The sequence below is a fragment of the Dromiciops gliroides genome, chromosome 1 (genome assembly GCF_019393635.1).
Source record: "Dromiciops gliroides isolate mDroGli1 chromosome 1, mDroGli1.pri, whole genome shotgun sequence".
In the NCBI taxonomy this organism is placed as follows: domain Eukaryota; kingdom Metazoa; phylum Chordata; class Mammalia; order Microbiotheria; family Microbiotheriidae; genus Dromiciops; species Dromiciops gliroides.
Window position 1 is genome coordinate 270,245,830 of NC_057861.1, and position 16,624 is coordinate 270,262,453.

Here is a 16,624-nt window from a genome sequence, read left to right on the forward strand (position 1 = left end):
GAGTTCAAATCCGGCCTCAGACACTTAACACTTACTAGCTGTGTGACCCTGGGCAAGTCACTTAACCCCAATTGCCTCACTAAGAAAAAAAAATGTAAGCTCCCTGAGGGCAAAGACTGTTTTTTTTCCTATGCTTGTATTTTAATATTCCCAGCCTTAGCATCGGGTCTGGCACATAGTAAAATATAGTAATATAGTAAAAGCTTATCAATTGACAGGCTGATAGAAAAGTGCAGAGCCTGACAGATGCCTTCAGGGACATCCAGATGAAGATGACCAGGCGGCAGTTTGTGATATGGAGTTGGTGCTCAGACGAAATAAAGATGGATTTTTTTTCACATTTTTCAAATGTTCTCCAAATTCCCATTCCTTTCTTCCAAACCTCACTTGAAAATCTCTCAAAAATAGGGTTTGTATTTCCCCCGGGCGCAATGAGCGCCCACCCACCTCAGAGCAGGCCCAGCTAGCTCTCGTCCGATACGCGCGTGCGCGAAAGGCGCTTTTCCCCGCATACACCCCGCCCCCAGTCCCCGCCCCCTCCGCCCGCTTCTCTTCCCCACTTCGGGACCGGCCGCACCCACGCCCGCGGCAGCTGGGCTAGGGTCCTCCCACCCTCTCGCTCCGCTCAGGGCCCCGCCCGCCGTGACAGGGGGCGGGGGAACAGGAGTGGGGAGGGCGCTCCTCCTCAGTTCCTCCGGCAGCCGGCTCAGCGGCTGCTCTTCCGGGTCGAGGTCGGGGGGCGGGGCGCAGTGGAGGGTCCGCGGCGGCTGGGTTGGGCAGAGAGGTTCGTCTTGCCTCTGCCGGCGTCGTGTCGGCGTCTTCCCCGTTCCCTCGGTCTGCGGGCTCTGTGCCGTCGCCACCGCCGGACTCCTCTTTAGGGCGGCCGCGCCGGCGTCTGGGATCTTGAGCAGGGCCGGGGGGAGGAGGCGGAGGAGGAGCCGTGTGCCCGGGGCACGGAGCGGCCGCGGCCATGGCGTACGCCTATCTCTTCAAGTACATCATCATCGGCGACACAGGTGAGTCGTCCGGCGACGGGTGGGCAGGGAACGGGGAGGGGGCGGGTGGGCCTCGGCCCTGGAGCCCCCCGAGCCGCGGGGCCGAGCGCGATTGGCGGCGGGTGCCTCCCTCCCCCGCCTCCTGCTTCTCCTCCGCCCTTTCCCCTCCTCCCGCCGCGGCTCCATTTCCGCAGTGCTGGAGCCGGTGACGTGGGCACTATGAGCGGCCGCTGCGGCCTGGCCTGCCGGGCCCCCGCCCCGCACGAGCCCCAGCCGCTCCCCGCCCCGGGCACCGGGAGGAAGCCGGGGAAGCCACGTGTGACCCCCGGAGGCAGCTACCCCGGAGGGCTGGGCCGGGCCGGGCCGGGCCTGGCCTGGATCTCCCGGAGCCCCAAGCCCCGTATCACTCACCCCTCCCTCTTCCAGCCCCTCCCCCGGCCTAGGGGCAGGTAGAGGGACCTGGGTCCGGAGGCTGTTGGCCACTTGTGTATTTTTCACCGGAGAATCATTTTCTGTGACTTGAATGATCTTGTCAAGGCCTGTTACTGCCCTTCCTAGGCTGGGAAGGCAAGGGAGCGGAATAGCCTTTTACCCATCTTACTTAAGGCCATAATGGCTTTGGTCTTGGGAGCCTGTAAAAGACCTTTCGAGGTCACCTGAGTGTCAAACTGAAGATCTTTCCTAATACTATTGGCAAGTTAATGCAAACAGTTGCTATTGCCAGTTATAGATTTTTGTTTTTACTTTTATGTCAGAATATTAATGTGTAATTAGGGTTTGGGAAATACACCATATCTTAGGTACTTAAGCCAGTCTTATTTTTTAAAAAGTTTTTACATAGGGATCATATTCATGTGTAACATTGAAATACTAGGATTTGGGAAATTTAGCAAAAATTAGCTATTTAAGCTAGTCCAATTCTAACGCATCGATCAATCAAATTCCATTACCTCCCTATCACCTCTAGGATTAAATAGAAAATCCTCTCTGTAGTGGTCAAAGCCTTTCATAACCTGACCTACCTTTCTAGTTTTCTTACATCTTCCTCTCTACCCTCCCATATTCTGTTAGTTCCTTGAACAAGACACTCCATCTCCTGACTCTAGGTATTTTCACTAGCTGTCTCTTGACCTGAATTCTCTCCCTCCTCATTTCTGTCCCCTTACTTCAAGTCCCATCTAGAATCTCACCTTCTACAGGAAGCTTTTTCCCAATCCATTTTAGTGCCATTGCCTCCACTGAATCCTTAGTTCATCCTGTATAGATTTTGTTTGTATATAGTTGTTTGCAGGTTACCTTCCCCATTAGAATATAAGCTGGAGAGCAGACTGGGGCGGTTTTTTTGGCCTTCCCTTGTACTTGGGATATAGGTGCTTAATATGTTTGTTGACTATTAAGTTCTTGCTAGGTGTAAAGTGGTGTTGCCATGCTACCAAAGAAAAAAAATTCCTGTCCGTCAGGAGCTTAGGTTCTGTTTGGCTGACCCAGGAGGTAATTTATTGGAGACCGAACTTCCTTTTGAAGCAGCTAGAAGTTTAAAAGTGTTCTTAAAACTATACCCCAGGATTTGTTAGTTTTATCTGTATCTGAGATTGTGAATTCACTTAGTACGTTTTTGTTTTGGTATAGCTTTGAATCTAATAATAAAACAGCCTTGTTCAGTGTTAGTTAACTTGATGTCACAACTTCAACTATTAATATATGAGAGTCTGATTTCAGTGGTGACTATTGCACAACTTTGGACATATTCTTGCTTTCGCCTCTGATGGTTACACTGATGTAATGGTAAATTCACAAAAATCATTTAATTGAATAGCAAGAGGCACTAAAATACTGGTAGAATCATCAGAATTTTTAAGGGGTATGGGAAGGAAATTGTTTTCAAGATAGCGTGCTAGATAATTCAATTTCCTAGACTTTTTATTTGGTAACCCATGATTTTCTAAATTTGACAGGGCACACCTGGGCATGGGAGGGGCACAGCTTAGGCAGTCATCCAAAAATAGTTTATCTTAGTGGACAGGGATAGGAAGTAGGAAGGTGAGAAGTCTTTGAAAAGAACATATTTTAGATAACCAAGTAATGAAGATGGTGAGAGAGTAAAGAAAGATAACTGTGGTTGCCCTTGGAGAGAGGGATTTATTATTAGCTGTTGTGGATCCAAACATCATGTCTATTCCCACTAATTTTTTTTTTCCTTTTCCTTGGTCCTTTAGCTATTGCCATTGATTTTCATAAAAGGCTGGTCTGATCATGTCACTTTTTTCATCAATAAACTTCAGTGGTCACTTGTTTCCTTTAGGATCAATTTAAACTCTATTTGGCTCTTAAAGCCCTTCACAACTCTGGCCTTACATACCTTTTGAACCTTGTTTATGCATTACTCACTCCCCTTCCTGCAGCCTACAATCCAGCCAAGATTCTGTGGTCTTCTGCTTTTGCATGGGCTATGCCTTATGTCTGGAATGAACTCTCTCTCCACATTAACTCTTAAAATGTTTTTTTCCAAATGTCCACTCAGTGCCACCTTCTGCATAAGACCCTTCCCTACTTGCTTTAGTGCTTCCCCTATTCCCTACCATTATTTTGTGTGTACATAGCATGAGATGGTGGTCGAAAACATAGGTTCAAATTTGACTTTTGACATAATTTCTATGTGATCCTAAAAAGTCACTTAACCTCTCAGCCCAAGGTAACTCCAATAGTAAGTTGCAAAGATGTCAGTCTTCCTTCATCAAGGGAGTTTTCTCACCTGCAAATACCCTATGCCAATGAAATCAAAGGTCCAGCCCCTATCCCTTCTATGTATATGCATGTATACATACATATGGGTATGTATATATGTGTATGTGTGTACATATAAACATACATACATACATATATAGGTCTGTATGTATATGTATGTATACCTAACACAGACACACTGTCTTCTCAGTATACAGACTTTTTAAGAGCAAAGAGCATTTTATTTTAGCCTTTGTATCCCCCAGAGCCTAGCACATTGTTTGGCACATAGTAGGAACTTAATATCATTGATTATGCATACCCAGACTACTACTGCAAGTGTTGTAATTAGCAAGCATTTAATGCTTAATATATTCCAGGCATTGTCCTAGGTGCTGTCTACACAAAGGATTCAGCATTAAGGTCGCTTCTATGTGTAGACTGCTGTACTAGGCCCTGGGAAGTTGCAATCCAACTTAATCTCATAGGTCTTGATTAATGAAAAAAAAAAATCCCAAAACCCAACTCCTTAGCTTGCTTCTTCTTTAGCTTCCACCAACTAGCCTGGATCTTTCCAGCCTTATTTATGTCTTTCTTACCCAAAAGAAACACTATACTTCAGACAATTTGATCTATTTACCACCCCATGTACTTTCTTGCCCTGTTGTGTACCCTTTGCTCCTTCAAAAAATCTTGACACTGCTTAGAATCACTATTGTAAAAGTCAGATGTCCACCATGAACTTTTGTTTCTCCTCCAAACTCCAGAGATTTAGAGCTTGAAGGAACTTTATGGATCTATTCCAAATCTTTCTTTTTACAGATGAAGAAACAGACTCACAGGGATTAAATGACTTGCCCAAGGTCATACAAGTACTAAGTAGCAAAGCCAGGATTAGAACTCAGACTGATTCCAATCCATTTCTTCAGTCAGTCAGCTAGCATTTATTAAGTTCCTACTATGTCACAGGCACTCTAAGTGCTGAGAATTCAAATGCAGGTAGAGAGAGCTTCTGCCCTCTTGTCGACAAGGTAGAGGAAGCCCCAGAGTGATAACTAGAGAGAACTGAGGCTTGGCTAAGTCTGGGTAAACTGAGGTTTTGGAGGAGTTATTCAGTCAAGGATTGCTGCTGGGACAGAGGATACTTCCAATGTTAGGCTTCTAGGGCTGGAGGGACATTTCTGGATGAAGAACCTTGGGTGTGGTAGAGGAAGCCCTGGGTACAGCCTAGAAAAGAATGCTTCTTCTACATGCTGCTACTGCTTTCTATTATTAGCATTTGTGGAGGTGTTTCCCCCCTTCTTCTGTATTGTAAACTCCCTGATGAAAGGGACTGTTTTATGCAGCTTTTGTACCCCATTAGATGCCTTTCACAATGCTGCTTACATACATGCTCAACAAATACTTTTTTGAATATAATAGGAGCAGGGAATACAGACAGAAACATATGGTAGCAATCTGTGAAAAGAGAAGATAGAGCCAGAGTTTCAGAGATGTTGAGCTTGCCACTGTTTACCAGTTCTTTGGTAGCATTGTTCAAAAGACATTGTAGAACAGTCCCAGTTCTTCTTCTGATTTAATGGTGTCTATATTTGCTAATTTCTTTGACTTTTTTTTTTTTTTTTTTTTTGCGGGGCAGGTCACAGGCCCAGGGCCACACAGCTAGTAAGTATCAAGTGTCATGAGGCTGGATTTGAACTCAGGTACTCCTGAATCCAGGGCCAGTGCTTTATCCACTGCACCACCTAGCTGCCCCTATTCGCTAATTTCTTAATGCCTCAGTTTCCTCACCTATAAAGTAGATTTCCTCTGCCCATTTTTCCTTTTATAGGAATAGTGTATTTAAATTTTAAAATGTATGATTACATCATACTTTTCATAAGTATCATGTAATTATTTTATTAACCTTCCTTCAGAAGGTAAAAGAAATAATTTAGAGTATATCGAGTAATTTTTAATCAGGATAGTTGATTAGCTATTAGAATTTATGATAGTTCTAATTATGACACATTCTTGGATTATATTAACAACGCAGCACCTTGGATTCTTCTTCTGAAAAACATTTTAGGAAAACATAGGTAGATAGACTTGGCTTCTGGAAGACCTGAGTCAAATTTGGCATAGGCCCTTTGTAGTCACTAAACTTTTTAATGTGCCCCAGGCAAAAGTAATGGGAGCTTTCAAAGCAAGAATTCCTTTCACCAACTAAACTTGTGAGTTGAAATTTTTATCCTCTGAAACTTAAGCTATCATGTGCAAAGAAGGAGAAAAATTGTGGAAACCTAGAATTTGTCCTCCTTGATGCAAAGAAGGGAAAGTTGATTTGTTGTATTTTTAAAATGTTTTTATTGATTGCCTTAATTTTTAAAATATCACCAGTTTTTTCCCCCATATCTTTCCCCCTCCAGAAAGCCATCCCATATAACAAATAATATTTGAGATATATAAGGGGGAATTTAGCCCAACTGATCAATACATGGAAAAAGTTTAAAAATAAATATGTGCAATGTGCTATACTTGTGAATTTTCCACATCTGTAAAGGGGTTGGGGTTAAGGAGTATCTTATTTCTTCTTTAAGTCATGCTTGTTCTTTATAATTTTGCAACATTCACTTTTGGGGTTTTTTGTTTGTTTTTTTCACTTATGCTGTCATTCTATTTTGTTTTCTTGAATGCTTACTTCACTCTGTATCGGTTCATGTAGTTCTTACCATGCTTCTCTATTTTTATTGCATTCAGTATTTCTTACAGCATTGTAACCCATTATAGTCATGTACCACAATTTGTTTAGCCATTCTCCAATTGATGGATTTCTACTGTTTTCATTTCTTTATTATCACAAAGTTCTACAGTAGATATTTTTGCGTGCTTGAGAACTTTCTTTGTATCAGTGGTTTCTTTGGGGTAAAAGTGTATTGGCATTTTAGTCAATTTATTTGCATGATCCCAAATTACTTCCCAAAATGGTTGTACCTATTCACTACAGCTTCACCAACAATGCACAGCTGTGTCTATCTTCCTATAACCCTTACAAATACATTATACCAGCCTTTTAAAATATTTTTCCTGGTGTGAGATGATACTTTAGGTTTGTATTCATTTGAATTTTCTTATTAATGATTTGGAATGTTTTTTCACGTGTTTTTTTTTTTTAATTTTTGAAATTCTTTTGAGAACTGTTAACCACTTATCTATTGGAAAATGGCTTTTTTCTTATAATGTATTGCATTCCTAAGGAAGGTAGGACTCAGTTATATTCTTGACTATTACTGATTTAAACTTTCATTTTCTAGCATTTTAGTTTCTGTAAGCAAAAACAAGCTAATTCTTGCTACCTCTTGATATTTTATGATGATTATAGTATGTTTTAAGGTACTAGGAGAAAAAGCTGTTTATAAGAGGATAAAGTTCAGAAAAGAAGCATTTCTCAGGTAAAATTATTGATTCAGATGAAAAATGAACAAATGAAAAATAAAACTGTTTTTATGTATGACTCAGATACCCATATTTCTGAAATGCAACATTCCCTGAATCTGTTAAGATTGCATTATAGTGCTGTTTGTTTTTGGTTGTGTTTTTTGTTTTTTTGTGGGGCAATGGGGGTTAAGTGACTTGCCCAGGGTCACACAGTAAGTGTCAAGTGTCTGAAGCTGAATTTGAACTCAGGTCCTCCTGAATCCAGGGCTGGTGCTTTATCCACTGCACCACCTAGCTGCCTCCAGGTCTTTATTTCTTTAAGGAACAATTTATATTTAGGTCTCTATAGATATTGAGTAGTCTACTTTGGGAAATTGATTTCCAGGTATTTTATGCATTTTGTAGATTGCATTTTGTTATTGCTATGTAGGAATGCTGTTGGTTTTGGTAGATACTACACTGATTTAAAAATTATTATCACGTGAACTTTTAGAACTCCTATATCTGCCCAAGTACCTGCCATATTTTTCTTTCAACATCATCTTTCTATTCCTGAATCCCTATTTTCCTTCTAAACAGTATAATGGAAAGAACATGGGGAACACTCAAGAAGAAAGATGGCTGAATTAAAGTAGGCCAGGGTTTCTGTCACTGGTCTCCATCATCCCTCTGAGAACTTTTCTCACAATTTCCATATCAATAGATTACTCTATAGCCTAGCTTCTTTTTTTTTTTTTTAATTTATTTATTTTCGTGGGGCAGTGAGGGTTAAGTGACTTGCCCAGGGTCACACAGCTAGTAAGTGTCAAGTGTCTTATGGAGGCTGGATTTGAACTCAGGTCCTCCCAAATCCAGGGCCCGTGCTTTATCCACTGCACCACCCAGCTGCCCCAGCCTAGCTTCTTAAACTCTGGGTTTTGACCCTGGGGGCAGGGGGCGGGGTGTCTCAAAATTTGACAACAGTAAAAGGTTATGCATACCTTTTTATGTATCTATATTCCTGGGGTCATGTAAATATTTCTCCAGCAAAAAGGGGTCAAGAGTGGGAAAAGTTTAAGAAGCCTTGCTCTATAGCGTATTTTAAAGTGGTATCACAATAGGCTTTTTCTTTGTTGCCCCCATGATAAAACCTTGACTGCTATTTTCTTAATTGTTTTTTTTTTCCTTTAAAATATATGACAGTTATAGGTGATTGTAATCAGAATTCATTACAACAATCCAGTTGTACTTCTTTGTTTTTCTTAACTTCTGAAGTTTGGCATATAACCTAAAATAGCTATAACATTCCTTTGCAGTTTGTTATGAATCTGCCATCCATATATTTATTTCAGTTTTAAAAAATATTTGTTCTGCCTCTATTATCTTGGGATAATTAATTCTACAAATTTACTATCTGCTATGTGAAATAATAAAGGATATATCCCTAGCCATTTTCAGGGGATGTTAGAGATAATTGGCAATATACCCCGTATACCTTGTTAAATGTGCAAAATTAGGCACCTGACTATAAAGTAGAACTTTGGGTTATGTGTTTCCTTAAATACAAAGTCCCAGAAGTCTTATTCTATTAAGGCTACTAAACATAAAGTTGCACTAAGACTTTTGGGACATCCTTTATTTAGGACTTTGAAAACAAAATCAGCTGAGAATTTCTATCTTTTTTCTCTCTTTAAGGGTGCTGGATTTGGTAACTGAATCCACATTTATTCTATGTAATTCATGTTTTTTTTTTAATCATGTATTGTTTTAACCATCACCATTCCAGACTGGAGTGCTAATCTGGCCTCATGCCAAGATTTTGTCTTATTAGGTTTTATTGCTGTTCTTTACATATGACATTCTATCTTACTGCCTTTGTTTCTGTCCTTTGGCTTACAGTGCACTGCTTTTTCATATCTAGCTTCTGTTCAAAGATCATCTCAAGCACCCCCTCCTAGGAATCCTCTCCTTTTCTTCCCAGCTGCTAGTACTTGTCTCTCCTTCCTACCCCAGATTACTCATATTTACTTCGTTGACGTTTTCCTCTGAAAGAATGTAAGTTCTTTGAAGCTGGAAGGGTTTAATTTTTGTCTTTTTATCCCCAGCATGTAGAATATAGTAGGTGCTTAAAAAATCTTGGCACATTGATTGATTTGATATTAATCCCTTGATTATTTTATTGAAAAAAATTTTTATGTTTAATTATTTTTCCAGTTGTATATAAAAGATATTTTTTTGAGTTCCAGATTCTTCTCCTACCCTCCCTTCTGTGGCGAGTAAAACTATATATTTCTGTCCCAAGTTTAGGGAAAATTAGCTGGGGTTTCTAATATATGTGTTACTTAGAAATTAGAAGCTTTAGCACCAGTTTTGGGCATTAAGAATTTATTAAAGCATACCAGGTATTAGTAAAGAGAGAACACTTTGCTCAGAACGTTAAGAAGCCTATCTACCCTAGAGGAGAGATAAGAGTTCAGCCTGGCCTGCTTCTTCCTCCAAGTCTTCCTCTAAGAGCATGTATGAGACCCTAACTGAGAGTGCAAGTTTCCTCTGGGTCTGGAGGAGAGGTGGTTTTTATACACTACTTCAAGCTAACTGGCTAACATCGTCCAAATCCATTGGTTCACTGGACTTGAGGGCCATGAATAGAATGTGCTGAGGTAGGGAGTTCAGAGAACACACCCAGGCTCTCAGGTAGGTGTGGTTTCAATCAAGTCAACTTTAAGCGAGTTAATTAGCAAAGTCAATCGAATCAATCTCAATACTATCCTCTCAAGGGGGGGCCCTCTGGACATCTCAAAACCCATTATTTTCTCACACTTCCCTCTCCACTCCTGAAGACGGCAAGCAGTTTGATATAGGTTATACATCACAATCATGTTAAACATATTTCTACATTACTCATGTTGTAAGAGAAGAATCAGAACAAAAGAGAAAAAAACATGAAAGAAAAAACAATAACAATAACAAACAACAGTGAAAATACTGTTTCAATCTGCATTCAGACTCCATTGTTCTTTTTCTGAATGTGGAGAGCATTTTCCACTGTAAGTCTTTTGGCATTGTCTTGGATCATTGCATTGCTGAGAAGAGTCAAGTCTACCACAGTGGTTCATCACACAGTGTTGTTGATGCTGTGTATAATGTTCTCTTGGTTCTGCTCATTTCACTCAGCATCAATTCATGTAAGTCTTTCCAGGTTTTTCTGAAATCCCATCTGCTTATCATTTCTTAAAGCACAGTCGTATTCCGTTACATTCATATACTACAACTTGTTTAGCCATTCCCCAATTGATGGGCATCCCCCTCAATTTCCAGTTCTTTGCTTCCACAGAAAGAGCAGCTATAAATATTTTTGTACATGTGGGTCCTTTTCCCTTTTTTATGATCTCTTTCGGATATAGACCTAGTTATGGTATTGCTGGGTCAAAGGATAGGCACACCCCCTTGATTATTTTAATTGGCTTCACATCTAAAATATATTTGAAGTGTAGACCAAAAGCATACACGGTATTGCTGGTACTAATGTACCATGATTCTGTTTGTACAAGGGTAAGATAATATTTTCTACTTTGCTTCCAATATCTGTGATGCTACCACACCTTCTTGAATGCATGTTTTCAGGGAAAGGGTTTATGTAATCACTCCTAAATCCCTTTCTGGATTGAAATTGAGAAATAATAAAAGGGCCATGTTAATGTTATCTGCTGAAGTTTAGAATTACAAAAAATGTTGCTCATATGAGCTATCAAAATTTTTTCTAATATGTTACACATTTTTCAAACACTTTACGTGTCTTGCCAATATAAAACAGTTGTTATGAATTATCATGAGTAATTTAAATTGGCCCATTGTAATGGACTGTGCAGTTTTTAAAACTTCTTTTTTATTATGAATTTAATCATCAGCAAACATTTCAATACACAGAGAAAAACAAGAGGATTGATTATGAACTGACTTTTTGTTGCAGGATATTAAGTTGGATAAGGTAATAACAAATTTATGTTCTCAATATTTTTTGTTTTCTTCTGTGCATTTTAAATAAGTGTTTTATTGGTGCCCTTTATCAAAGATTGACCTCAAAGACACTTTGTTACTAATTACTTGGTACAACTATTTGGTGGATTTTTAATCTTAATTTAAGGTATGTTGGTAACATTGTAGAATCCTAGAGATGAAAGCAGTGTTGAACTCACTTGGTTTTGGGACAAGTGAATGTGTTGAAATCATTCAGAACCTAGGATAAGCTGTTTTTTTCCTACTTTAAAAATATTATATATTGCATAAATTTAAAACAATTTCCCTGCTGCCTTAGATGGGGGAGGGGGTGGGGGGAAGGGCACAAACCAAAGCTTACTTTTTCTCTTCTTTTCTAAAGTAGGTTTATATGCTGGCTAGGTAAAATCAGTTTTGGAAAGAGCATCTGGATTTAGGTTCAGGAGAACTGTGTTAATGTTAAGGCTCTTTATTATCTGTGTAACTTTAGACAAGTCATTTCACCTCAATTTCTCCATCTGTTATAAGAGGATACTAACACATCCTTCTACTTTACAGCCTGGTTCTACTTCTTAAGGATCAAATGAGATAATATCTGTAAAGTATCCAAAAAGCATTTTTTTTTTAAATTTTTGCAGGGCAATGAGGGTTAAGTGACTTGCCCAGGGTCACACAGCTAGTTGTGTCAAGTGTCTGAGGCTGGATTTGAACTCCAGTACTCCTGAATCCAAGGCCAGTACTTTATCCACTGTGCCACCTAGCTGCCCCCAGCATATTTTTAAATAGATGACAAAAATTTTAAAAGTATTCTGTCTGTGCTTTTATCCAACTGATTAAAAATTGCATGGGAGACTTCCATTTTGTTATTCCACTCTTCCCTTTGGGTTCAGTCATTCAAATGTCTCAGTGGATTATCATCTAATCCACATTTTTCAATGAGAATAGCACAAGAGATTTTAGATTTCCCCCCCTAAATATAGGCAGACTTCACCTACAATATTCTTATCTTCCAATCTAGTACCTTAGGAAAAAAAAAGAAAATTAGACCTGATCTTGAAGAATAATCTATGTTCTTTTTTTGTCATTAACACTTAAAAAAAAGTTTTTATTAAAAGTTTCTGTTTCTTACATAGTTATCCCAGGTAGCCTTCCTTCTCCCTTCTCTCAGAAAGTCATCACATATGACAAATAGTATTTTTCAGAGAAGAAAAGAAATGAGTAGAACTGATAGGTAAATTGAGAAAGTGCAACTTGTAACACCTTGAGGATCTCCCAGTTTTATAAAGGGTGAGTTGGGGGTGCCTTCTCATATCTCTTCTTGAGTCTTACCTATTCTTTATACTTTTGTTCCATTAACTTTTTTTTTTTTGGTTTGTGGTTCTTTCTATTGATGCTGTTGTTACTGTGTATGTTGTTTTTTGGGCTCTGCTCACTTCACTGCATCAGTTCATTATATCTTTCTGTTCTTCTCTGTATTTCACCACTTCCTTTTCATGGTCACTGACCAACCCTTTACTTCTATATTCTGGAATTTGGATTCAAAGCCAAGCACACTGGCCTATAGTTAGTTTACAGGTTCTGTTTGCTTCCCTTTTAGGATAAATTGGGACATATCTTTTTTCCAATTCAGCAGTTGCCTCTTCTTGAGCTTTCAAAGGCCACTTACTGGAAATAAACACTCATTTCAGTTTTTCAGTGTTCTGGGAAGTAGTTTATCTGCCTCTGATGACTAGAACTCATCAAACCTCTAGGTGCTCTCTTACCATCACCCTCAACTTGGTTAGCAATCCCCTATTTAGCCTTTTTGGTCTGTTTCTTAAAATCCAAATGTCATTATTCTTTGCTAGGAAAAAGAAGCAAAACAGGAATTATTTAGCCTTACCTTCTCACCTTTGTTCATTATCCAATCCATTAAACTTTATTAAGTGCCTATGTGCCAATAATAGACTCATTCATCCTGAGCTGTAGTCCTAATCTTTGATCCTAGGGTCATAGATTTAAATTGGGAAGGGGCCTTAGAGGTCCAACCCCTTCATTTTATAGATCAAGAAATAGAGATCTGGAGGGTGAAGTGATTTGTGTAAGGTCACTCAAGTAATATCTGCATGTGACAACAATTGCAATGTTCTTGCCACCCTACCAGTCCTTTGCCCTACTTTTGTTGACTCCAGTCTTCATGCCAGCCTCAGTGAATTCTGTGCTTTTAGCATTCCTGAAAAGGACTGCCCTAGGCTTGGGGGGGTGTGCGTGTGGGTGCGTGTGGGTGTGTGTGGGTACGTGCGCGCTTCATTTGTCTTTGCTTCTGTTTTCTATACATGGCTATAAAAACCTTGAGGAGGAGTTATGGCTTGTTACATTTTCTCAAGAGGAGTCTATCCCAATTAGTTCTACTTAATTGGTGTAGGGGGGTTTTTTGTGTGTTTATTTGAACAAAGGGTTCAATTAAATATTTTTCAGAATAGGTTGATGAATTCCTAGTGTATCCACAACTCCCCATTTTCTTCACTAGAATTTTTTCCTAAGAGCTTGGAGGAAGTTTTCTAACCTTGGCCAACAGTAATTTTGAATTACAGGGTATTATGGGAAGAGAAGGTAGAAGTTTCCTGGCTGTAGATTGGGCAAATACCAGTTAAATTAAAGACTTCCATCTTTAAGAGTCTTAAGTTAATCAAGGGTAGTATTTTTCCTGACATTTAATAAGTGATTTATAAATGTTTTATCTGATCTAATTTTAACGTGTTTTAATACAATTTATTTCCTTTGTAATCGGATGTATTTTCTCATTATTTATTTATTTGTTATTCTGAGGAGAGGTCCATAAACTTCATAAGTCTACCATTGGACTACCAAAGTATCCATGACAGAAAAAATGCCAAGGAACCTTGCTACAGATAATGGAGAATCCATTAAAGGTCTTTGAGTAGTAATGTGATGGGAACAAAATAGAATTGGGTGAATGAAGATCTGCCTGCTGTGTATAGAAAGATTGGACGGTGGATGAGGTGATGATAGTAATATTCAGAGGCATATTAGGCCTGTCAATAATATTCATTCATTTGGCAAAATGTTTTAGTAAACGTATATGTTAAGGTAATGAATAAGCTAGGTGTTAGTAAGTGGTAATGAAGGGATGTTCCAAGGGACGTTACCAAGGAAGACTCATCTAGGCTGCACTTTGGACTTCTCTGACATGCCTCAGAAACAACTTCAAACTGGAAAACCACTCCAACCCTGCAATTGACACACTGCAAGTGTGTCTCCCAAATTAGTTTTGTGAGAGGGCAGGTACTATCTGTTGCCCTTTTTGGGGGGGGGGGGATGTTATTCCCAGCATTTAGCACAGTGCCTGGAACATTTGTTTACTGACTGACCGCCCTGACTTCTTCCAATTGGATGACTTCTCCCAGAATCTCCATTTAAAGAGGGTGTCCAGGTCTTCATTCTCCAGGCTGCATAATGTGGTGCCAGGTACTGTCATTCTATTCCTGACACCTCCCTCCCCACTCCCCACCCCCTTCAGCTTTCTTTTATGGGAACTTCCAGGATGAAAATTCTTTTTTTTTTTTAGTGAGGCAATTGGGGTTAAGTGACTTGCCCAGGGTCACACAGCTAGTAAGTGTTAAGTGTCTGAAGCCAGCTTTGAACTCAGGTCCTCCTGACTCCAGGGCCGGTGCTCTATCCACTGCGCCACCCAGCTGCCCCAGGATGAAAATTCTAAGGCATGTTAAGAATACTGACAAATGCATTTCATTTTTCACTTATCACTATCTTCATCGATTACAGTGGAACCACACCACAGTATTTAGACCTTGATAATTCAGCCTTCTCTAACCTTCCCAATTTGAGGAAGTAGAAATGGTACTTGAGAATGAAATTTGTACTGAAAGCATTGAAGGACAGTTTTGTAATGTACTTCAATAATGGGGAAATACCTACAAGTAAATAATGTTTTAAAGATGTCTGATGTTACTACCTTGGAAAGGAATCCAAAAGTTGTTGGCTGCTGTCAGTCTGGCTTTGTCATTTTTATCTGATGTTCATAAGGATTATGTACATATTTAGGATGGCAGTTCGTAAAGAAAAATATGAGAAGACAATAAACAAGTTTTCATCAACAAAGATGCTGTGAATACAGGTTAAATGATAGATTCTTAAGTGATTCCACTAGCAGCCACCCTCTAAGTTGACATCAGCTGGCTTGTGGCAGAGCATTTAACCAACTCTGAATTCTTTTAACTATATTATCACCTACCTCTTACTCTTCTATCCTGTCCAAAAGGATAGCATGAGAGATTTTGTAAATTGATTGTTGAAATCTGTATATATAATCTTTACTCATGTTTACAGCTTTCCTTTATTCTGCTAGTCTGGTTATCCTGTCAGAAAGGGCAGGTTTGTCTGCTACAACCTTTTTTGGTTAAAATCATGTTAGCTCATGGTGATCACTGATAGACTTTCTTTTTAGAAATTAATAATAGCTAGCATTTACATAGTGCTTTAAAGTTTGCAAAGCACTTTAAAAATATCTTGTTTTTCTCATTTTGTTTTAAATGAAGGAAAATCCATCTTTTCTTCTTTCCACCTCCCTCCCTTGTAATGAAGAAGAAATAAAAAACAAAACCTTTTAACAATGAATCAGTCTCATATTGACCTTGTCCCAAAAAAAAAAGTCTTAGTCTATACTCTTGAGTTTGTCACTTCTCTCAGGAAGTAGTATGTTTTATCATGAACTCTTTGGAATCAAGGTTGGTCATTGTGTTAATTAGCATTAAGTCTTATATTGTTATGGTATACATAGACCATTTTTGTTGTCCTTATATGAACTAATGCAGTGAACTAATAAGTCTTTCCAGGTTTTTCTGAAACTATTACCTTCATCCATTCTTATAGAACAATAGTATTCTATCATATTCATATATTATAATTTGTTCAGCCATTCCTTAGTTGATGGGCACCCCCTCAGTTTCTAGCTCTTTGCCTCTGCAAAAATAGCTGCTAGAAATATTTTTTTGTACTGTGTCATTTAAAATTTAATCTGTTGTCTAAAAAATCTAATGTGTGGTCACCTTAAATTAGAAGCTTTAGCACCAGTCTTTGGGCATTAAACATTTATTAAAGCATACAGGTATTCATGTGGAGTTCAGAAAGTTAAGAAAAGGCCTATCTAGCCTAGAGTTCCAGCCTGGTCTGGTTCTTCCTCAAGTCCTCCGCTACAAGCCTGCTTCAATCACGAACTCTTATCAAACTGAGTGTGGAAGCCTTCTATAGGTATTGGAGCAGAGGCAGTCCCTACACACTGCTTCAAGCTGATTGGTTAGCATCATCCAAATCCATTGGTTCACTGGACCTGAAGGTGGTCTCGAGTTGAGTTCAAAGTCCCCAGCTTCTGAGAACAATACCTTCCTAAGGGCCAGCCAGGTTTGCTTATAATCCAGTTAACTTGAAGTAGGCCAATCAGCAATCACTCTCACTTGATTCAGTCAGTTTGGATTAATCTCCAGGTGGGCCTTTGA

At 39.3% G+C, this 16,624-nt stretch overlaps 1 protein-coding gene across 1 annotated transcript in view; it reads left to right on the forward strand.

The window, feature by feature from the left end:
* The first annotated feature begins 574 nt into the window (after positions 1–574).
* RAB2A (RAB2A, member RAS oncogene family) overlaps positions 575–16,624 on the forward strand; it is a 108,938-nt gene continuing 92,888 nt past the window's right edge. The window contains exon 1 of the mRNA XM_043970568.1: positions 575–1,016. Coding sequence (XP_043826503.1) covers positions 971–1,016 — 46 coding nt within the window. The 5' untranslated portion in view covers positions 575–970. The remainder of the gene's footprint in view (positions 1,017–16,624) is intronic.